Raw genomic sequence first — 23,699 nt, 5'->3', positions numbered from 1 at the left:
TACTGTCTGACATTTGCATCTAAAGACTGACTATTCAAAATTTTATTCTGTTTCCCTTTTTGACAGGGGAAAAACACTGCTTTTGTAATCCCCCACTATCAGAAACAGCTTGCCTTATAACACTGGGGATTGTCAATTGTAAGAGGGGGGAAAGTTTCGCTCTAAGCACTGTAGTGCTATTTTCTGGATTGCAGCCAATAAACCCCAAATTCCAATTACATTCCTTTGAACAAACCACGTACCTATAAGAATGCTCGTTATTCAATAACACTCTTTTACAACAGTCCATTAACGTCAAATCCAGAACCTCAGTCTCACATACTCTTTAGGATTTCAGCTCAGAGTTTTTTGCTTTCCCTGTTTTTCAAACACTGGTAGTGCTGAGAAATTTCATTTTCATTCAGGAATGGCAGAACGTTTTCCAGAACAGTGTATCTGTTCTAATGACTATCTTTGAGATAGGTTCTTTACAGGAATTATAAATTTAATTTCTTTATAAAGAAATTATCTGTTTGTAACTACATCATTGTGTGAGGAAGTCTACTAAAAGCAACAGGACAAGGTGTAATCATTATTTTTATTATAAAGAAACTCAGGGCACTTCAAGTCTAATAAAAGCACCAGGATTATTTTTTAACTTGCTAGCTAGGCGTAGTTAAATAATTTTAATTCTACACTACTGCTCTTGAAACTGATATCTTAAGATTTAAACTGGTCTTACTTAGAAAAATCCAAAACACTTGTGTTGAAATAGAAGAGATGAACATTCAGTAGGCACAGGTGTTGAATGGAATTCAAAGTGTAATGTATCTCACTGCACATAACAAAAAAAGATGCGAATTAAACAAATACAAGTGTTGTTTTAGAACAAAAAAGGTTTCAAATTCAGGGTTTTCACATCTAATTTTCAGTCCCTAAAGTGGCAATGCCAGAGGGCAAGCTTAGTTACAGTGCATTTCTTTATAGAGTTATTCCACTTTAGGCACATTGACATCAAAGGGTTAAGACTGGAATAACTTTGTGTAGGATTGCACAGTTAAATCTGCTACAGTGGAAAAAAAAGGAGTCTTGTGGTACGATTAATCTGAGGCCACAAAAGATTATGCGTTAGCATAGTCTTGATTGTACTGCATATTTCCTTTTTGTTTTTTCTGTAATGCGCAGAATCTAAAAACCTTGTCAAACGCAAAAGGCTGAAATGACTGGTACAAAACCTGTTTTCTCCTGGCTGGTACAGTATTTCACATTGTTATGACTGTAAGCTTCACATTTCATTTCTGGTGCTTGTTTGTTTTTTAGCTCTTTTTTTAAAGAATCACTATAAACATGACTAACTGCAAAACAGAAAACTGTGAAATATGAACAGATTCAAAGCACCACAGAGGGCTTTCCATGTATGCATGAGGGCTTTTTAACCTCCTTCCCATAGTAGCAACCTTTGGGGATGTCAGAACAGCACCCCATGAGGGGTGAGGAATTGCTGCTGGAAGGAAAAATAGATGTTCACATGCAGATTGCTTTGTGCATATGCACGGGACTCTCTGGATCATGGCCACTGTGTTTAGGTTGGACAATGATGAATGTTAAAAGAAAAGATCTTGTTTTTAGACTGGGGTTGTGAGTATGGGCTGTGATTAAGCAGAAAAAAGCAGAGGAGCTGATTGTTTTATTGAGGGGGTATACCACAAGGTTATGGAACGGACAAGGATTCCGACTTCTAAGCCAGAAGGCAATGATTATTTTAGAAAGTACATCTGTCACTCAGTGATGGATTGGCAAGGAACGTATCTTTGCAACATCACCCCTTGCTGGCTGTTCGATAGAACAACAGTGATATCATTCTTTAAGAGAAACCACTTCTCTGCCATCCAATCCATAGTCAAGGCAATACAGTAGCAGTTTGTTTAACCCATAATATACACAAGAACAAGTCACAATGTACCTAAAAAATGGCATACACCCGAGAAAGAATGGAAAAACCTAACTATACAACACTAGCTCATCTCTGGCGATGCATTTGGTTACTAAAATGCAACATACCACCAAAAGCATTACTCCTTTTGGGCAAAATTAATGCAGATTTTAAATGTAGGTCACACCATATGATGTACCTACAGTAATCTTTCATCATCCAGTTAATTAAAATCTAAAAACTGAATAACGAAAGACGAAAGGAAGTCTGCAGTCTGAATACATAAGCCCTCTTTAACAAAGCTAACATTAGTTATAATGAGCTACATTTATTCTTCAGCTGTGAGACAGAACTCACCTCCTGAATGGTACTGCTTCCTGAGAAGTTGAGGTTGTACTCCCGCTGGACTTCTCGATGGGTGACGATCAGCATGAAGTTTTGATTTAATGATTCCTGCAGGGCACTGAAAGGGTTGAAAGAAAAACAAGAAAATCAGGGGCAAGCATGTTCTAGCTTGCTTTACATTTAACTGCAAAAACCCCAGGAGTACCCTAAACTCTGCTGAGACAAGTCCAGGCACAATGTTATCATCGCTTTCTTTTTTGCTCCTAAAGGCAAGGAAGCATGTGGAGAATGACCAAGGGGACTAACCTGTTAACTCCTTCTCTCCTAAGGTGGCTGGAGAGTCTAAGGCTACATTTTAACTCTTTTGAATTTTCGAAACACTGAGACAACAGCTATTGCCCCAACCTTCAACTATATTTAACACATGTGAATATTGACTGATTTTGAAAATAAAAGTTTAGAAACCCTCAAAAAATAACTATTAGCTTTGATAATAAACACTAGCAAATATACAGATATTTGATATTAAGCAAATTCATGTAGAATTCATAAAATTCATTTATTTTGCAACATTTATGAAATCACCACTGGACAATGTTTCGGGTACAGATTTATGTAATGTCATCTTAATACACTCCAATATTTGTGACTTTACACGCACACACACACACACACACACACACACGTCTTCTAATTAGTTAACTTGATAAGTGTTGACAATTACTTTTAGGGATGCTACTGAAACGAACAAGAAGTTCTGATGCTTACCAGTAAATCTGAAGAAATAACAAGTGCACTTTTCATATAATCTAATCCCCATTATTAATAAATGTAATTTATTCACCAAATTGTAAATGGTCACGGATGATAAAGAAAAGAATTGCTTTTTGATAAGGCTTATAATTTTACTTAAAGGAGCATGAAAGAGTTTTCTTGAAGAGTATTGTGCTACAAATATATCAATAATCAGCATAATATTACCTCTGTTATTGGGTCATCTTTAACCTAACACATCTCCTTTATTCTTTTCTGATTGCAGTTTCTATAGGCTTATCTGCAAAATGGCTGTTTTGATGTCTGAGAGTGCCATGGTATGTGGAAACAGAAGCAGAGTGTAGATTGTTAGCAATTAATGCCCAGGTTAGCCAATTTTACTTACCTTCAGAGTGGTAAATAACATACCTGCTCTTAGCAGGTAAAAAGATCATTTGAGAGTGAGTAAAAGTGGAGTAAAAATGTGGTGTAGTGGGTAAGAGTGGTGGTTTGGAGCTGTGGACTCCGGGTTTGATTCCCAACTCCTCCACATGAGCAGCGGAGGCTAGTCTGGTGGACTGGATTTGTTTCCTCACCCCTACACATGAAGCCAACTGGGTGACCTTGGGCTAGTCACACTCTCTCAGCCCCACCTACCTCACTGGGTATCTGTTGTGGGGGGGAAGGGAAAGTGATTGTAAGCCTGTTTGAGTCTTCCTTAAGTGATAGAGAAAGTCGGCATATAAAAACCAACTCTTCTTCTTATCCTTTCATGCACCCAAAAACTGAAGCCTTCAGGAATGGGCCAGAAAGTTACAAATGGACATCATTGTATTAAAAAGATGCAATACCCCAATGAAACGCCATTATTAAAAATGGATACAATTACTTTTCTTCATTAAAACATTTATACCCCACTGTTCTCCAGGAATTTAAACTGGTGAACAAATGCCAGAACAACAATAAATACAACAAAGCTCATCTGCAAAACACCCTATTTAAGTCTCCTTTAATAATGGAATAATTTCTGAGTGATGTATTTGCATTAAAGCATAGGAGTTTTCAAAACTTATTTTTTCCATAATTCTGGACAAACCTCATTGTTGACAATGGACATTGACACTGATTGATAAATTACAAACCAAAAGGATTTAAAAAATCATACAAGGCCCTCTTGATTATATCATCTGCACAACAAGTCTGTCCGTCAAGGGCATGCAAAGAGGCATTTTAATTACTTTCACCTAACTTGAGAACTCACTTCTTTTGGACATTTGTAAAGTGTGAACCTGAACAATTTCCTTAAGAAATTTCTTGTTCATGCTGATCTTGTAGATGTTCAATACTTTAATCTTATAAACTATTATGCTATTGTATTTTTTTTCTTATAAGTGGTTATTTAAGTACCTAATGAAAAATGAAACAAGAAAGATACTGACAAATAATTCTTTGCTTGTATTATGTTCAATAGGATATTCTGCCTCACTGAAATCAACAACCAGAGAAAAAGTTTTAATATGTTTTTAAACTGGAGTTAATATTAGAGGGAATGTTTGCACTCCTCCCCAGTACATATGTAATCTATTTATTGTGGCAAAACCATCATAAATAAAAATCTAATACAACCTACTAACTGGATAAGAGTGCTTTAGTTCTGTTGTTTACCACAGTAGTTTGGGACAGAGAGGACAGCATTTAAATAAAGGACATCAACAATATGCATTTTAAGTTCACTGTGACAAACCCTTCATCTTCCAAAGGGTTTCTGGTAGTGTACAGGAAGACAATAATTGGTCCTTTATTTAATTAGATCCACATGTATTAATTACACAGGCTTGAGATAACAAATTAGATTATACTGTCATTTGTCTAAGTGAGAACTCAGCATTCGAGGAAGTACCTTGTCTAATGAACATATAGTGAATACCAGTGATTTATCTTAGTTAAAAAATAAAGCTACCCATTAAAATATGTTCACAGAGGCAAAAACATCACCCATTCCTTGACCAAACATTTGGTTCAGGTATTTAGTTCCCACTCCCAAGATGTAGAGGGGAATAATGTGCATAATGCTACTGCATATTTCCATATATGCTCAATTACAAACTAAAGAGCACTTCACTTGAAATTCCCACAAGTTTCTACTATTAAGATTGCTCATTCCAATCTGCAACTCCTCTTTCTAAAATTTCAATAATTTTTCACTACTGTAATTCCAGAGGGGTAACTGGAGTAGTCTATTGTAGCAAAATAAAGCAGAAGTCCAAGGCACCATAAAGAAACATTTGTTCCAACACGAGTCAGAGCTCAACTGCTGCAATAAACGTTTATTTATGGTGCCCAGGACTTCTGTATTATCTCTCGATTACAATACAGCAAGTTTCCTACTCATGAACCAGTTGTGTCCTCAAACTTCATTTCCAAAGCAGGTGTTTGGAACTTGGGATGCATTTTCCCATCAGATATATGTAATAGATGGTGTTTAGGTTCTCAGGACAGCCCACAAGAGCCTATTTAATCCATAATGTAGCTAAAACATGTTATATTTTCAGTGAAAAAACAAAGTAAAATAACAGTTATAATACTGTGCAGTAATTAAACCAGACAGATAAAAAATAAGTGTAGAATAAGAGCTTTTTTAAAAAAACTTTTCTTTGAATGCTTGTGCTGCCTTGTTTACATGGATTCTATCAGATTCCAGAAATATGAATATATACGTGTGAAACCTGCTCAATGTGGCCACATCATATGAGGCAAGGACAGCTGTAGGAATTGTTCAGAGACTGCTGAATGATCTCTTCTGAGGTTCATAGCTGCTCTGGTTATGCAGCTTTTCAGAGAGGATGTGAAAAGATACCTTTTCTGAAAGGCCTAAGGGTACTGAATGAGCCCTCTGTGGCTTGATTCTATTATTTTTAATTGCTATTGTTTTATTCTGTTGGAAGCTAACTTAAGCTATGGAGAAGAGAGTACAAATGTTTTAAATAAATACATTTATGGAATTCATAACTATACCAACTATGAAGCATTTCTCTGTCCTTAGGGTTGCCAACCTCCAGGTACTAGCTGGAGATCTCCTGCTATTACAACTGATCTGCAGCTAATGTAGATCAGTTCACCTGGAGAAAATGGCCTCTTTGGCAATTGGACTCTATGGCATTGAAGTCCCTCCCCTCCCCAAACCCCACCCTCTCCAAAAACCTGCTGTCAGTTGTGAAGAGGGACCTGGCAACCCTATCCCTCTTTCAAAGTAACTTTTAAAAATGAATTGTTATATGTGTTTCACAACATCTAGTTGTCTACTAAAGTTATAGAAAGTCAAGTGAATAAGCAGAGCTCAAATGGAATTCTATTCTTCTGTGTACCTCACACTTTCTAACTTAGCATTTCTTGATAAATCAGCTCTACAAAAAACTTGAATATTGCAATCAATATAGACATTATTAAAATCTAATCTCTCGTATAATATAAATTGAGTCAATTGAGAGTAGAAATGGGGAACACAGACAAGCTGGAAATTTGCTTGATGCATTCCTAAGAATAATGCCCTGTCTACCATCTAATAAACCTACTGCCTTTTAAGTGTAATATATGATAACTTTCCAGCACCCTTAAACTACACACATCAGTTATTTGCATGTTTCAAAAGTTACACATGAACCCATGTAGATGCCCAGATATGTGTTTTTATGGAAAGATTTAGGGATTGGCTCCCTTTATTAGCAACTAAGAATAATTTTACAGTATTGTATAGATCTTTGAGATATTCCTTGCCTCCCAGCCTTTATCAAATATGGGCTGGAAATATTATTGCACTAGCAAATGCTAGAATGCTAGAATGAGGAGGGGCTGTGACTCAGTGGTAGAGCCTCTGCTTGGCATGCAGAAGGTCCCCGGCATCTCCAGTTAAAGGAACTAGGCAAGTAGGTGATGTGAAAGACCTCTGCCTGAGACCCTGGAGAGCCGCTGCCAGTCTGAGTAGACAATACTGACTTTGATGGACCAAGGGTCTGATTCAGTATAAGGCAGCTTCATGTGTTCATGTGTGTTCATGTGATTAAGGCCTCTAGGACTTCTCTTAGCTTTTTTAACAAATCAAAAGAAGGAATCTATGTACACAAATTACCAGTTAAGATAGGCTTTTATGGAATTTGAGATGCTCTTAAAAGGCATCTTCAGGGGGGAAAGGTATGAACATTGCCTATGCGTTTGTGGAACAGTACCCTTAGGATAGAAATGTTACATTGTACTTTTTTTTTTAGAAAGATGGAAGAAATCAGTAGTTTTCTCACACTTTAGAACAGAAGTTTATAAAAGCTATTGCTAAGGTCAACTGATATTAGACAATTCAGCTGCACTAGTGATTAATGTGTGGTACATTTTGCTTTAGCAGTTTGTAAAATTAAATCAAAAGTGTTAATTTATACATGCAGTTGACCACGTTTGTATCTCTATACATATACATATAATTCCAAACCTGGCTCCAACATACATATCACAAACTATACACAATGAGCTCAGAGACAGACAAGGAGGATGTTTCCATACACCCTGAAGAACGCCCCACCCAGGTCTGCAGAAAAAAATCCCAAAAGTGGGGGGATTTCCCCCCCCAAAAAAAAGGAAAAAAGAAGAGAGTAAAAATATCAACAGATTTTGTCAGATGAGAGGCTGGGTAGAGAAAATGGCAACAGAAGAAGGTCGAGTAGGGAAAGGGCTGATGAGTGCCTAGCAAGAGGGAAGAAATTGAGGGCAACACAGGGACGGGATTTCCATCCCCCCTGAGTGTTCACAGGATCCCTCATATCTTAGAACTAAATGCAGTGACTTTTATGCAAACACATTTTGCTTCCATTTTAGGTAGTGTGGCTTCGACCTATAAAAAACAATTTAATTTGACCTGTTGGGTCACAGAATGGATTCTTTTAGTGTAGATCAGCAATAGAGTTGTCTTCATTCCAGTATTACAGACCATATACAGACATATTGGGACTTTTTCTGCCTCTTATTACTATGGGATGATAATTATAGAAAAACTAGCATTTGATACACATCTGAAAGAAAGCCAAGCTGCATTTTCAAGTATTTTACATTTTGATATTTCAATGGGAATCCTAATGCTCCTGCTATAAAGTGGAAAATTCTTTCCAGCTTCTGGAGTTGGGAATAGCATCCAATAACAACCCCAACTTGCTTTTATTTTCATATACAAATTTATCTTGAAATAAATAATCATTTTAGAATTGTAGTTCAACTGTGGAAATGGTTTGCCAACTCCATTGTTTTAGTTAACCTCTTCAAAGGTGTCCTATGAATTCTGGGGGGTGGCACTCATTTATTCATCGTATCTACTCATTTTTTTCCAAACATCTAAATTTTAACAAAATAGCATGACACACAATTATTAACATTTCCATTGCAAACACACAGATTTATACAAGCTCATGTCAACAGACATCCAAATTTACTATAATGACAGTTTATTTACACTAAATCATAATATGAAATCAGTATGTAAATGTAATGTTTGTTGTAGCTAATACAGCAGACGATGACAGATTAGTCTCAAACAGCAATCAGCCAGAAGATCTTGCTAGTATGGAAAAACGAGATGGGCTTCTGTTTGTTTGCTTTATCTCGCATCTTTAAACTTTGAGATTTTTAAACTGTCTCATAAAAAGTACAGAATAAAAAATTCTAAATCTTACTGTCAGTGAGATATTTTCTAGTAAATATCTGCTGCTCCAAGACCCAGATATCACACTCACTACTGTGCTGAAATAAAAATATCTGATGGTTTAATACTAAAAATGATAAACTGAACATTTAGATGACTGCAAATCTTGCATTTGCAAAGGCATGCTCTTACTTATTTATTTATTTTTAATTTGATATCTATCCCAGTCTTTCCTGACGAAGTTAGGCTCGGGGCAGCTAACAGCAATATAATCATATACAATTGATCCACAATAAAATATAAACCAAAACATATTCACACATGCATTTATATTAAACATTTAAAGCCTAACTAGCTATAGATGGCGCCCTAAAATAAATTCCCTCCTTTATATCATTTAACCTATTTAAAAGGGAATTACCTAATGTGGTTAAAATTTTATCAAGAGCAATAACAGGGAGACCTAACCAACAACAGTTGGAAGTATAAAACTCTAATGGGGTCCAGCAAGAAAAGAAACAGGGATAGGGAAAAGGAAGAGATGGGAAGGAGAAAAGAAAATATAAAGGGGAAGAAAAAAAGAACAGGAAGGCAGAAATAATACGAAGGGGAAGGGAAAAGAAGAGACGACTGCTGATGTAAAAACCGTCGCCCTCAGCCATAGGCCTGGCAGAACATCTCCATCTTACAGGCCCTGCAGAACTAAACCAGGTCCTGCAGGGCTCGGGTCTCATTCGATAGAGACTTCCACCAGGCTGGAGAAAGAGTTGAAAAAGCCTGGCTCTAGTCGAGCACAGTCAGATATTTCTTGGGCCAGCGACCACCAGGAAGTTGTTTCCTGTTGAGCGCAGCCCTCCTGGGGGTGTGTATCAGGAGAGGCAGTCCTGCAGATATGATGGTCCCAGGCCGTTTAGGCTTTAAAGGTCAATACCAGAACTTTGAACTTGATCCGGTACTCAGTCTGGAGCCATTGCACTTGGTGGAGCCTTGGTTGTATGGGGTTCCTGTAAGGACTCGCACCGCCGCATTCTGGACCAGTTGTAGTTTCTGGAACAGTTTCAGGGGTAGCCCTGTGTAGAGCGAGTTAGCAGTCTAATCTGGAGGTGACCATTGCATGGATCACTGTTGCTAGATCAGAGAGGGACAGGTAGGGAATCAGTCACCTGACTTGGCAAAAATGAAAAAATGCTGTGACTGGGTCCTCCAAAGAAAGGGAGGAATCCAGAATCACACCCAAACTCTTGACAAAGAAAGCTGGTGTAAGTCGAGCACCATCAAGAGTCGGGAGCTGATTTCCCTGACCTGGGCTTCCCTGACCAAGCCACAGGACCTCCATCTTTGATGGATTCAATTTCAGACGACCCAGCTTTAACCATTTCACCACAGCCCCCAGGTACATGGCCAAGATATCTGGGATGGTGCCCGGCAAGCCGTCCATCAACAGTAATAACTGGATGTCATCAGCATATTGATGACATTCCAGCCTGAAACTCCAGACTAGCTGGCCGAGGGGGACACCTATAGATATTGATAAGCATTGCGGAGAAGATAGCCCCATGAGGGACTCCACATACCAGAGGGTATCGTGTCAAGACCCTCTCCCTTAGTGACACCCTCTGTCTCCAGTCTTGGAGAAATGAGATCAGCCATTGAAGAACTGTCCCATGTAACCCAAAATCTGTGAGGCAGTGGGTCAAAAGATCATAATTGACCACGTCAAATGCTGCTGAGAGATCAAGTAATAACAGCAGCACTGACCCGCCCTGATCCAGCTGTCTACGGTGATTGTCTGTGAGGGCAACCAGCACAGTCTCCATCCCATAGCCAGGCCAGAAGCTGGACTGAAATAGATGCAGAGCCAATGTGTCCTCCAGGAAGGCCTGCAGCTGTTCTGCCACCACTCTCTCAACTACCTTACCCAGAAACAGAAGATTAGATACTGGGTGGTAGCTGGCTGGATCAGAAGGGTCCAGAAATGGTTTCTTCAAGAGTGGCTTGACCAATGCCTCCTTCAACCTTCCCCGGAAGACCACTGTACTTGGGGATAGATTGATAATGTCTCCCAGCCCACCTCCTATGCTGGCCTTAACCAGCCAGGATGGGTATGGGTCCAGGAGGCGTGGTGGCTTCAGAGCAGACAGGATCCTGTCTACATCTATCTGGGAGAGTCAACTGAATTGGTCCAATATAGGACCAGAAGACAGCCAAGGGGTCTCTAGTTTACTAACTGTATCAAAATTGGTGTGGAGGTCATGGCCGAGTGACAAGACTTTATCCGTAAAATAGCTCGCAAAAGCCTCACAGCTAATAGTCGGATTGTTAATATTTTAGGAGCCCTCTGAGAGGGCCATAAGAGACCTAACTACTCTGAACAATTGAGCCAAGTGTGAGCTAATGGATGCAATGCAGGATGTATAATATGTTTTCTTTTCAGCCTTCACGGACACTTCAGAGGATCTCATAGCCATTCTATAAGATGCTCTTGTAGCTTTGTCACGAATACACTTCCAAGCTTGCTCTAGTCATCTAAGCTCCTGTTTTTTCACCCTTGGCCCCCTCGTATACCAAAGTGCTAGCTAGTGGGGGCAAAGAGGATGTCAGGGACTGATTTCGTTGATGGCTTCAGAGGGACGGTGATACCAGTCATCTATCTGTGCATCTAGTGAGTTGTTGGGAGGTATTGGATCCTGCAGAGAATTCTGGAAACCAACTGGATCCATGAACCTCTGCCAACGAGTATAAATCTGCTTGCTGCCTATGCAGGAAGGGGCTGGAAAATCTAGTTGGGCCTTCAGGGCAAAATGTTCTGACCGCGGCACTCTATCCATAGAGATCAGACCTATACCCACACCCACAACAAGATCAAATTCAGTGTGTGGCCCGCTTGGTGTGTGGCGCCTGATACCACTTGGGAGACTCCTAGTGTTGCCCTGGAGGATGCTAGGTCCAAAGCCAGTGAAGAGGGGGCAGTGTCAGAATGGACATTGAAGTCCCCCAGAACTATCTAGTTTGACACCGCCTCTAACAGGTTCTACAAGGTATCTGCTGGAGTGCTAAATGGCTAGTACCCAAACAAGACAGCCACACTTTCCTCAGTGTCCCACACCAGACCCACACAATCTATGCTGGAGATCTCCGGGGCAGGAATTGTCCTGAAGAGGAAAGACTCCTGAATGAGTATCGCCACACACATACCCCCGACCCTTTGTCTGAGACTGAAGAAGGGGGGGTGCCAGCTCTTTTAGGGTTACTGTCTCACCCTCACTTGAAAAGAAAATTGAAAACTATTTCACAAAAAGGAAACGCTACCCCAACTACTCTACTTTCATATATTTTCACTGAATTGTAATGACTGCTTGGGAGTCAGAAATTGTAAGTCAACTTTATACAATTATCATTTACTTTCATGCAATGCATCCCTTAATCTACAGTTGCAATTAATTGTACAATGAAGTGACGAGGATCTAAAGTACTGATTCTGTTCATAACTTTGGCTGTTTGAACAGCTGTCCTTCCCCATGACATAGAAGAAGCTAGTTTTGAACTGCTCTTGATTTTCAAATAAAGTTTATGATATAAACACAAGATCTTCGAGAATAAAATTCTAAAGCCTTCCTTGAGCATTTGGAACTACCCAAATGGGTGTTTTGATCTTGTTCTTCATTGGAAAGAAGCACACAGAGCCATAAAACTGGGTAAGCAAGTTTCAAGCAAAAGAAACTTTAAATTCAGTCAAGATTAATTTATTCCAGTTGAGCCTTACTCAGATTAATGTTGTTCACTGTAACTGGAAAACTGTGGTTCCCCCATTGAGAGAAGGTAATGGATTCCCCTCCCCCTTTCCCAAATTTCAGCTATAGTAACCTAACCTAGATCATTACTCTTCTCAGCAATAAAATGACAGGGAACTCCTTTCGTGTTTGTTAGTATAGGACACTTTTACGTAACTATTCTGTTGAGAACTTGCTTTGGCATTAGAAAAAGTCTTGGCAGTAATTGTGTATTGAATTCATTTATAATACACTTTTCTCACTGAGATTCAAGGTGGATTGCAACTAAAAACATGATGTGTTTCTCTATGAGGTTTAAGGTTTTGGTATTAACCTTTAAAGCCCTAAACGGTCTGGGACCGTCGTACTTGCGGGACTGTCTCTCCCGATGCACCCCCCAAAGAGCGCTTCACTCAGCTGGGGAAAATCTACTGGTGGTTCACTGAATCCCGGCCCAAGGAACATCCTGCTGTCCTCAACCCCCAGTGTTCCCCCAGCCTGGTGGAACACTATGCCCAGGGAGATTCAGGCTGTGAAGGACTTAAAGCAATTCCACAAGGCCTGTAAAATTGAGCTGTTCCACCAGGCATATGGTTGAGGGCAGTGACGGTCTTCCATTTGGCTGGCCCTCCTCCTCCTCCTCGCCCTGCCTCTGCCAGACTCCCGCAAACTGGTATGTCTCATTACTTTTGCTATAGGTGAAAGCACCTGGTTTTTATTTACTGTTATAAATGTTATGTATTTTATGGATGATTTTAACCTGTTTTAAAAGGTTGTGAGTCACTCTGGGCCTGGCCTTGGCCAGGAAAAGGTGGCCTATAAATCTAATCAATAAATAAAATATATGAGTACATTCAGACATAATGAGAAGCTATATTTTATCACTACAGGAACAGTCCTTAGAAGTCTGCCTCTGTCACAGTGTCTGACATCTCACAGCACATGAACTATGATACTGTGTTGTACATATGCAGAATAATTCACTATAAAACTACAACTACACATACAAACAAGAAACTAAGATTAAACTGCAAACTATATAGCAGAAGTTTTAGTTACTTTAAAGAAGGAAAGAAAGCCTGGAAATATTAAACCAGAGGCTTATCTTTCTGAAATATATCTGGGTCAGAGCTAACTGACTTGCTAAGCTTGTCCTATTTTTCGTGACCTTCTCCAGCCATTTCAATGGAGGAGAGCAGAGCCCTTTTCATTTCAGTGGAGAAGAGCAGAACCCTTTTCAGCTATAGACTGTCTTCCTGCCCTTCCAATGACATCATGAACAGAGATGCTCTCCACCCTCCACACTACAAGGCTATTCAATGCTAACTAATGATGGCATAATGCAATATAAGCAATAATTGCGTTTTATGATTTAAACATGTAAACATTATACTATTGATTCATAAATGAATGTAATGAAAGCGTATTATGCTGGAGATGAGAATGATGTTAAAATTGAGTACATAGAGTTATCACAAAGCTCAAAACTGATTGTTTATAGTTTAGTAAAATAAACATAATAGAGGAGGACTGAGCCCTCAGTATTATGAAGGAGGACTACTCAGCCCAAATGTTCTCAGAATCAGCAGTATTGAGGGGTTTGCAACAGTATAAATACAGGCACAGAAAGGCTAGATTTTCAGACCTCATTCAGAGTGTCTCAGAAGATGGTATGTATAGCTTTGAATTATTATTCTAGAATGTGAATTAGATGCTTTGAACTAAATCAGACTTATCTGACTTATATTTTAAGAGTTGGATTTTAAAACTGAATAGTATGTAAGACTTGCTTGCTTACTGCATACATTGTAACTGAATACATTGTTACTGCAAACATTGTAACTGAATGTAAAGACTTTGTAACTTGCATTTACACATATTTACTAGAAGTACATCAATAAAAAGACTTGCTTTTTAAAAGTAGGTAAAGTTGTTGAGTCCTGCTTAGTAGGTGACTATCTGAATAAGTTAACATATCACTTCTCAGGAAGTGGTCCATTCTAAGAGTATAGTCACTCAAAGGCACGACCCACTTCACCTCCTCTTATTGTCCAGCCTGCCAGCTAACATCTTGCTCCTGTCCATGCCCCTGCCTTCAGAGGAGAGGATAGTGGCATCCAAAGACAGGGCTTTTTCAGCAGTGGCATCTCATCAATGGAATGCCCTTCCCCTTGAAGCTCCTCTGGAGCCTCAAGATTTGGGACAATCTGTTAAACTGCATTTCATTACAAAACAGGATGTCTGCAGTTGTCCCGAGACAGCCCCCACCCCGGGCTGTCCGGTACTAGCCCAGCCGACACCGGACCAAGGCCCCCTCCAGGAGACGGAAGCGACGCCACGCGACCGGCCGAACCTCCCGGCAGACGGGCCCTTACCTGGAAAGCTTACTCTTTCCACAGGCGGCGTGACGCGGCTGGGACCGGGAGTCGGGACTGGCCAGGCGGACCACCCCAGCAGAGGGCGAGTAGGGGAGCCGGCAGGACGATGGCCAGAAGACGAAGAGCGGCAGGGACGCGCCAGCGCGACGTGCCCAGCCAGCAACAGCACCGCTGCCCAGCTGGGAGGCGGGCGGGCCCGACGCGGGCGCAGACGTGACTGTGCCGAGCAGAGAGCACGGCCGGGAGCACGGGGGTGGGGCAGTGCTGTTCAGCCCCTAATAAGGGCTTGGGGGCAGGGTTAGAGGGAAGGGGCCGGGAGCCAGGCCTATAAAAGGCCAGTTGAGCAGAGGCCAAGGAAGACGACAGTCAGAGATCCTATTGCTGACGAAAGACAGTAGAGTGATCCTGGCTTCTTCCGAGGGAGAGGGTGACTCGGACTCTCCCTCGGAATGGTCTGAGGCCGAGGAAGCTCCCTTGGCTTGACCCTACCAAGTGTCAGAGGAGAAGAGGGCAGTCCCTCTAGAGGCCGCGAACTCTACAGCAGTCTTCAACACTTTGTGTTCTGTCTGAATAGAACTTATGGCAACATATGGTACCTGTTCACAGGTATCATGAGAAAAACTCATAGCTCTTGGAAACAAGCTATGTAATTTAAATAACCTGATGGGGTATCAACAGAATAGCTCCCTAGCTGAAGGCAAAGAAAGACTCTGCGGAGCATAGCTACAGCAACCCCAAATGATACAGACAATGGAAAGGCACAGAGGAAGAAAGGAGGAGTGCAGATGGGAAGGTGGGAAAATGGAAACAATGGGAATGAAAAGGAGAGCAGAGAGGAGGGCAGGTGACGTGAGTGGCTGGTTAAGGCAAGGGGACTGATAGGGGGAAAGTGAGTTGGAAGCAGGGTGAGGCAGAAATACCCCACCAACCAGGCGATCAGCAGTGGTTTGCGTGTTACCAGCCCCTAGTCACTAGTGATTACCTGGCTGCCAGGCCTGTACAATGTGAGGGTGATGCTGCTGCAGTCCTCTTGTTTGTGGGCTTCCTAGAGGCACCTGGTTGGCCACTGTGTGAACAGACTGCTGGACTTGATGGGCTTTGGCCTGATCCAGCATCGTTTTTCTTATGTTCTTATGAGGTGAGGGGCTGCCAGAGGAGGGCAGAACAAGATCTCCTCTCTACCACAAGTCTTGTGGGAACCCACTTGTTATAATTTATTTCATACTGTATAAAGTATATCGGGTGCCAAGAGGAAGAGGTTAAAAATTAATTAAACAATACTCCTCTAAGAATGCAAGTAGAAAAGTTTCCCTGTCTACAATTTTACTATACTTATACATAAATGGTTAGTATACCAAGATACTAGACAAATTGTTATTATACCAAGATACTGGACAATGGTTATTATACCAAGATACTAGACAAGAGAAAATACATGTATTTTAAAGTATGGAAAGAAGAGAAATTATGTACGATTTAATCGTCACCCCTCTTAGGAGCGTGCTGTATCACTGTGCTCATATTAATTATTTAATATTTATTTTATTAAATTTATGCCCCGCTCTCTTTCCTGGCTGAGGCCAGGCTCAGAGCGGCTATTGCTCAAGGAGTCTTACCCAGGCAAAGCTGATGAAGACGGTGGTGGCAAATCAGGTGTTAGAACATACAGGCTGTTGTTCTTTGGCAAGTGTAGAGATTTTAGAACAGTCTGTAGGGGAAAAAACATATACTTGGAAGTTACCAAATGTCTCCATTATGCATTCTGTTATCAAACTAGTTATGATTTATTACAATTAAATAGTAATATACTTAGTAACAACATATACTGACAAATTTATTCTATTGCCCCAATCAATTACACCATTTCCTCAACTTCGAAGCACAGAAAAATGAAATACAAAATGTCGCTCTAAACTGGGAAGACCAGCGCCTGACCTCATGCTTGCCATCTACAAACAGGCTTGGAATCCTAGGAATTTAGGAGACACAGGACATCCATAAGCTAGAAGAAGGTGCAGTTTTGAAGGACACTCAGAACATCCAGTTCAACACACCAGAACCATTTAGACTAAGGGGAAAGGGTGCCAACAGGGGGTAGCATTTAGTATGAGCAGCACCACCACCACCCTATTCTGTAGATTATAGGCTGAATTTATAATAGGACCCAAAACTTTGCTAATGACTCTGGGGAGTTGAAACTGAACAGAGACCTTCAAAGAATACAACAGGAAACAGCTGCCAGAATGGCCTCTTTCCAGTGAGTCTTTTTTAAGAATATCAAGCTGCATTAAGAGCTCTTATACAGAATTAATAATAAAATCTATTGGATTGCACATTTGTCCAAACTACGTTATGTACCCACAACCATGTTTTATGGGTACTGATTGCATGCCAATTGTAAAAACAGATGCACCATCACATCCAGGTTCCAAATGCTGCCTACATATCACCAGAACATGGTATACAAGATTCTGCAACAAAAATCGGAACTTACACTGTCGTCTACTTCTCCACTTTTCCAGCCCTTTAGCAGCATTTTTGACGCAGGAATTTGAAGTTCATTTTCTAAAATGTGTTTGATTTCTCCTGCAAACAGAAACATATTATTGGTTCTTGTAAACATATTATAAACATATTATCATTGTTAATATTTTCCTGCACTCTTATTTACAAGCTACTGGCCATAATTATCTCAACAGAAAACAAAACATTAGGCATTTGAGGACCAGACAATTAGTAATCGTGCTGTATGTTAGACATTTCCTCAACATTAATACTTCTAAATACTTTAGTCAAGACACAAAACTTGAAACAGGTTAAAAATAAATTTCACCCAGTGGAAGAAAATGTTGTAAAATATCAAGTTATGGCATAATCATGGCTGTCTTTAGAAATGAATGATTTGTTTTTTCAAACTCTGGTAAAGTCAATTCAGTGGCTTGTTTCCAAGGCTGTTTTTGTGTGCTTCTACCTTCCTGCAGCAGACCCTGTATCACATCCCACTCCATTCCTGACAGTACCCCATCAGAAACAACCTTCTGAAGGACAAACTGGGCTGCAGTAGGAAGGGTAACAAGGAAAGGCTTTAGATGCAAGCCAATGAACTCAAACAGTGCATGGCAAAATAAAGGGTTTTGTTTCTGTTCTGAGATATAAATGAAACTTTATATATATCTATATCTATCTATCTATCTATCTATCTCTATATCTATATCTATCTATATATATAAAGTTTCTTTATATCTCAGAACAGAAACAAAACCCTCTATTTTGCCATGCTATATCTGTCTGTCTGTCTGTCTGTCTGTCTGTATATATAATCTAAATGACCTAGGAATGTGTTTTTGTTTCCTGACCAATATTTCTGCTCTGACCAGCAGCTATTAGGGACAATTCTGGTATGAATTTTAAAAAGGTGGTTAAATATGCCTCAGAAAAATTCATAGCAATTCTACAGTCAGCTACAATCTTATTAGGATAGCAAGGAGGTACCTTAGACCAGACTGTTTAGACCTGTGCTGTCTGCCATTTGAGAACTGTTGCACCAGAAAATGCTCTTTTCCAGGACTCCTTTTGAAGAGGACTTGGAAACATCAGTTGGTTTCCAGCATGGCATAGTGGTTAGAGTATTACTGGGCAATCCTAAAAGGGGGGGTGGAGCTGCTGAGGAGGCAGTGTGATCCCTTCGCCAGCATCAAGTACCACTTGTGCCAATTAAGAGGGCCTGGACACCGGCACAAGAGCCCTTACACTGGCGTAGGGGCGGCACACGGCAAGCTACATTTTTAGCTTCCAGAAGGGGTTGAAAACTTTCCCCCCATTTAAGTTTATTGGCTTCCTTTGTCCATGTTTTTTGCCACTGTTTTATGTTATAGAGCACTCTTTTAAAATTACTGCTATTTTATCTTTGTGGCCATTACCCACTTTGAAACCTGGTGAAAAGAAGCCTACAAGTTTTCATAAAGCAAATAAATAAAATTTCTGAGCCCGAGATGGCAGAACTGAAGAGGGCACCTCTCCTCTGCAAGCCCCAAGTTCCTTTACCAAGCTCTGGCCCTACCAAGTTCCTTTACCAAGCTCTGGTTCATTTCTCATTCATTCTTGCTATTGCTGTTAACAGGGCTGAACATTTTCTCAACCTGGAAGACTTCTTAATCTCCATGATCAAGCTAAGCAGTGCTACAATGTCCACTGCTTAAGGCATAAAAAATCCTTGTCTTAAAATTCTTTTTTAAACTTTTTTTTATGGTCCAAAGTCATTCCTCTAAATCCAAGCATTCCCAGACCGGGTTGTTTTGTTTCATAAGCAAGCCATTCATTGTGCAGTTCTATACATAAGACCAAGTTTTGCCCAAACAGCAGAAGTATCATGACTAAATCTGAATATTCATTATTCTTGTGGCATTAGGTAGATACACTGCAAGATCCTGATGAAAATTAAAACTATGTCTTTATTCATTGGAGGTGTCACATAGCTCCATCTCGTGGACATTTGCTACAACAGCAACTGACAATGTTACAAGCAAAGCTTGAAAGAAACTGGAGGAGGTCAATTATCCCAATCTTCAAAAAGGGGAGGAGGGATGACCTTGGAAACGACAGGCCAGTCAGTCTGACCTCCTTCCCAGGGAAGATATTGGAGAAAGTTTTAAAGGGGTAAATCTGCGAACATCTGGGGAAGCCAGCATGGATTTGTCCCTAACGGGTCCTGCCGTACCAACCTTGTTTCCTTTTTTGATCGAGTGACGAACTTAATGGATCATGGGAACACCATCAACATTATTTACCTCAATTTCAGTAAAGATTTTAACAGAGTCCCCAATTATGTTTTGATAGGTAAGATGGTGCACTGCAGACTAGACTCTAGGATAGTTCGGTGGATAGGGAACTGGTTGGAGAACCGCATCCAAAGAGTAGTTGTCAATGGCATTTCATCTTATTGGAGGGAGGTGTCCAGTGGGGTGCCACAAAGCTCAGTTCTGAGCCCGGTGCTTTTCAGTATTTTTATAACTTATCTGGATGATGGGGTAGAAAGACTACTCATTAAATTTGCAGATGACACCAAATTGGGAGGAATAGTGAACACTCTGGAAGAGATAGAATTCAATGTGATCTGAACACACTGGAAAATAAGAAGTTGGTTTTTATATGGCTATTTACTCTACCTTTTAAGGAGAATCAAACCGGCTTATAATCTCCTTCCCTTCCTCTCCCCACATCAGACACCTTGTGAGGTAGGTGAGGCTGAGAGAGCTCAAAGAGAACTATGACTAGTCCAAGGTCATTCAGCTGGCTTCATGTGTAGGAGTGGGGAAACCAACCCAGTTCACCAGATTTAGAGTCCACGAATGTATTCTTGAAGGTATTATTGGCTGCAAACCCAGGTTTGCTTTCATATATTACATGAATAGTATGATTGAGGCATGGATGGGAGGGGCCCAGAATGCCATTGATGTTAAAATGCAATAACGGAAATATTTTAATAATAATAATTGCTGTGAATTCACTTAAACATTTTCATTTTTCACCCTTTAATAGCTCATTACGGGTGTACCTGAAGTAGGTGTTTTCTTCCAAAATCCTGAAGACTTTCTTGAGTTCCAAATGGTCTATTCAAAAGGTCTCTGTGTAAGGAGTTTCTCCCTTTTATTTCTACTGACACATATCACATAACCCTATGTTTGGGGGGGGGGGGGAGAGAAAGAAACCACATAGCCAGGAATCTCCAGGCAGAATTAAATTTAATATGTGAGCAAATGTGTACTGGTTAGGAGTGGTGGACTCTAATCTGGAGAACCAGGTTTGATTCCCCACTCCTCCACATGAATCCAGCTGGGTGAACTTGAGCTAGTCACAGTTCTCTTGGAGCTCTCTCAGACTCACCTACCTCACAAGGTGTCTAATGTGGGGAGAGGAAGGGAAGGAGATGGTTAAAAAGGTAGAGGAAATCAGCGTATAAACACCAACTCTTCTTCTTCTTCTGAGAATCAGCTATTGTACCAGCTCTGTAAGCACAACCTAAAATTAATAAGAATGGGTGGGATCCTGCCTAAAACTTCCATACATGCAAGGGGGGAGCTATTTTCACCAATTCCCCCCTCCTGCAGCACTGTCTTTCCTCCAAGCTATTCCCGGGGGTCCCCCATCCCTCAGAAGCAGCATTTCTGGTTTGAATTATTGAGTTAATGGTTTTCAAATGCAGTTTTATCGAGTATGTTTTAACTTGTTAGCTGCCTTTGTGGTCCTTGTGAGGGCAGAAAGGCAGGATACAAATTTTGTAAATAAATTTCAGGGAGCATTTTTTCCTGCAGAGAGAGGAAGGATATGGGAAGTCATTTTTCTGCAGATGGACATCCTTCCATCTGTAGAAATTTCAGGGGGGTCTAAGCCATTGTTTAAATATGTAGAATTACAATACAGTCCTGAATACTATGGGCAATATACAGTAACAAAACAATGGCCTTTTAAGACAGTGTCCCCTTTACCTTCACCTCAGTGAAACATTATAACTCACTGTTAGTTATGACACCTTAATGCAGACAGTCCAAAAAGAACTGTTTGGCTGCTTTTCGACCACAGTTTGCATTAATCATGCCATATAAATTCACATACTACTTTGCTAATAAGCAGCACCTCTTGCAGCAACCTGAACACAGGCAAAACAGGCAAGATGTCCTACCTGCTGAGAGGTGAAGAGGTGGCAAACCACAGTTTGTTACTTACTTCTGGTAAACTAAACCATACCATATAGAAGTCATGGTTTACCATGTTGTCTGCATGCCGCCAGCAGAGGAGCAAGTTGATGTATTCTAGTCCCCTTCATCCAATACATTTATTTAAAATAGTTTTATGCCTGCTTTTCTCTGGGACATCCCAGGAAGTATCCCATTTTTCTTCTGGGCCCCATCTCTAACACAACTGGGCATCTGACTATGGGAATAATGTTTGAATAGGCTGTATATTCACAAAATCCAGTATCAAATTATGTGGAAGTTTCTCCCTCCAAAGATCTGGGAACAGAATACACAAACTGGACCCTGGATTGTTGGAGTTCATATTTGTGTACTGTATTCAAATAGTATACCCATGAAGGATGGGAGAGAAAAACATGATGTCACTCTTCCTCATCATGTTTAAAGAGAAGGTAAGGGAAATTATCACCTGAACTGGGCTAATGAAAATTCAGGAAGTACCAATGAATTTAATGATGCAAGCAATCAAGGTTACTTATAACTCTGAACAAATGTAAGGGTCTAAGACCTTCGTTACAGTTTCTCCAGGGCATTTGAAATCAGCAAATATCTGCATCCAAATATAAAAAAAGACTACTGTGATTTGGCCTGTTGATTCATTTGTCTTCTTAAATCCAGATTACCTTTGACTAACAAAATCTATTCTTTTAAATTATCTGGATTAAAAATGGCTGTCAGAACACTACATTCTTTGTTTATGATATGAAAACTGTTCTAAGATTTTCCCGGTATAGCTAGACATCTAAAGAACGGAATGTTGTCATCGTAGCTGGTTCAAATGCTGATGACATAGATTGTGTATTATTTTGTCAAACACAACTGCACAAGTCTGATGTAGAGCTACAATGAGCATAAAGAGAAAACAAATATATTACTAGTATGCTCCCAAACTGCAAGCAACTAATTGAGGCATCACATAGTGGAAAAGCAAGTGTGTGTGTGTGGGGGGGGTGATCAATAAATACATGCTTTGCAAATAAATTATGTGTACCACTAGGTGTCACCCTCTGATAAGCTATTACATATTAAAACATTTTAAGAAATCACTGTTTCACTTTAGCTGATGGGGAGACAAACTGATTTTGCAACTGGCATCCAGTTTTTCCTATCAACTTTCAATTGGATGCGTATTTTTAAAGGAAATATATTTGTAAGCCATCTAAAGCAACTGAAGTTTTGCTGCATTTGCTCTATACATAAATACACTCAACTACATAAAGCTGCCCCTTGTGTTCCACAAACCGTCATAGCACAACAGACTTTGCCAGTCATACTTATGTATGCTTCTAGCCTATGAAGAAACAAGACAAAAATAGTTTGAAGCATAATTTCAGCATAAGATGTTACTGTTATTTTTCTCGTGTACATATGCTGTGTTGTATGGGGAAAACATGTTGGTGATAAAGTGATGACCATGTATTTTTACAGACTAGTCCGTTGGTGAACCTTGTGACTGTTGCTAAGGGGAGGTTAAAAGATCACTGAGAAGGGCTTCCAAGTTCAGAATAGGGTTTCAGTCAGGAGGGACACCTTGAGGGGGATTGTGAACTTCAGAACTCATGGGAATAAGATGTGACAAGTGTAGGCAGTTGATTCACTAGGACCTTCTTCAGCAGGTATATAGGGAGAAAAGAAGCTGATGGGTAACTGAAAAGGAGCTGGCCAGTGATTGGAAGGCAAAAAATACACAGAAAGTTGAAATGCAGAGAACCACCAACCAAGGCCTGCCAAGAGCTAGAGGAATGAGAGGCTAGGCAAGGAGAAGAAGAGTTTTATACCCCGCTTTTCTCTACCATAAGGAGTCTCAAAGTGGCTTACAATCGCCTTCCCCTCCCCACAACAAGCGCCTTGTGAGGTAGGTGGGGCTGAGAGAGTTCTGAGAGAACTTTGACTAGCCTGAGGTCACTCAGCAGGCTTCATGTGTAGGAATGGGGAATCAAACCCGGTTCTCCAGATTAGAGTCTGCCGCTCTAAGAAAGATTCCCAATCCAGGAAGAGGCAGGAAAGGAGATCAGACAGCCTAAGAAGGACCTAGATGAGCAGTAGCAGCACCTATGAAGACATGGGTAGAATGCCTCAGCACAGGGAAGACTGTGTACCTCAGTACCCCAG

General features: G+C 40.4%; 1 protein-coding gene across 1 annotated transcript in view; it reads right to left on the bottom strand.

The window, feature by feature from the left end:
- FAF1 (Fas associated factor 1) overlaps positions 1-23,699 on the bottom strand; it is a 243,967-nt gene that overhangs the window by 179,537 nt on the left and 40,731 nt on the right. The window contains exons 5-7 of the mRNA XM_056844462.1: positions 17,330-17,421; positions 16,452-16,543; positions 2,270-2,375 (exon numbers count right to left, since the gene is read on the bottom strand). Coding sequence (XP_056700440.1) covers positions 2,270-2,375; positions 16,452-16,543; positions 17,330-17,421 — 290 coding nt within the window. The remainder of the gene's footprint in view (positions 1-2,269; positions 2,376-16,451; positions 16,544-17,329; positions 17,422-23,699) is intronic.

Source organism: Euleptes europaea, chromosome 2 (genome assembly GCF_029931775.1).
Source record: "Euleptes europaea isolate rEulEur1 chromosome 2, rEulEur1.hap1, whole genome shotgun sequence".
Lineage (NCBI taxonomy): Eukaryota > Metazoa > Chordata > Lepidosauria > Squamata > Sphaerodactylidae > Euleptes > Euleptes europaea.
Note: the sequence above shows the minus strand (reverse complement) of the source record. Positions and strands in the feature narration are given on the sequence as shown.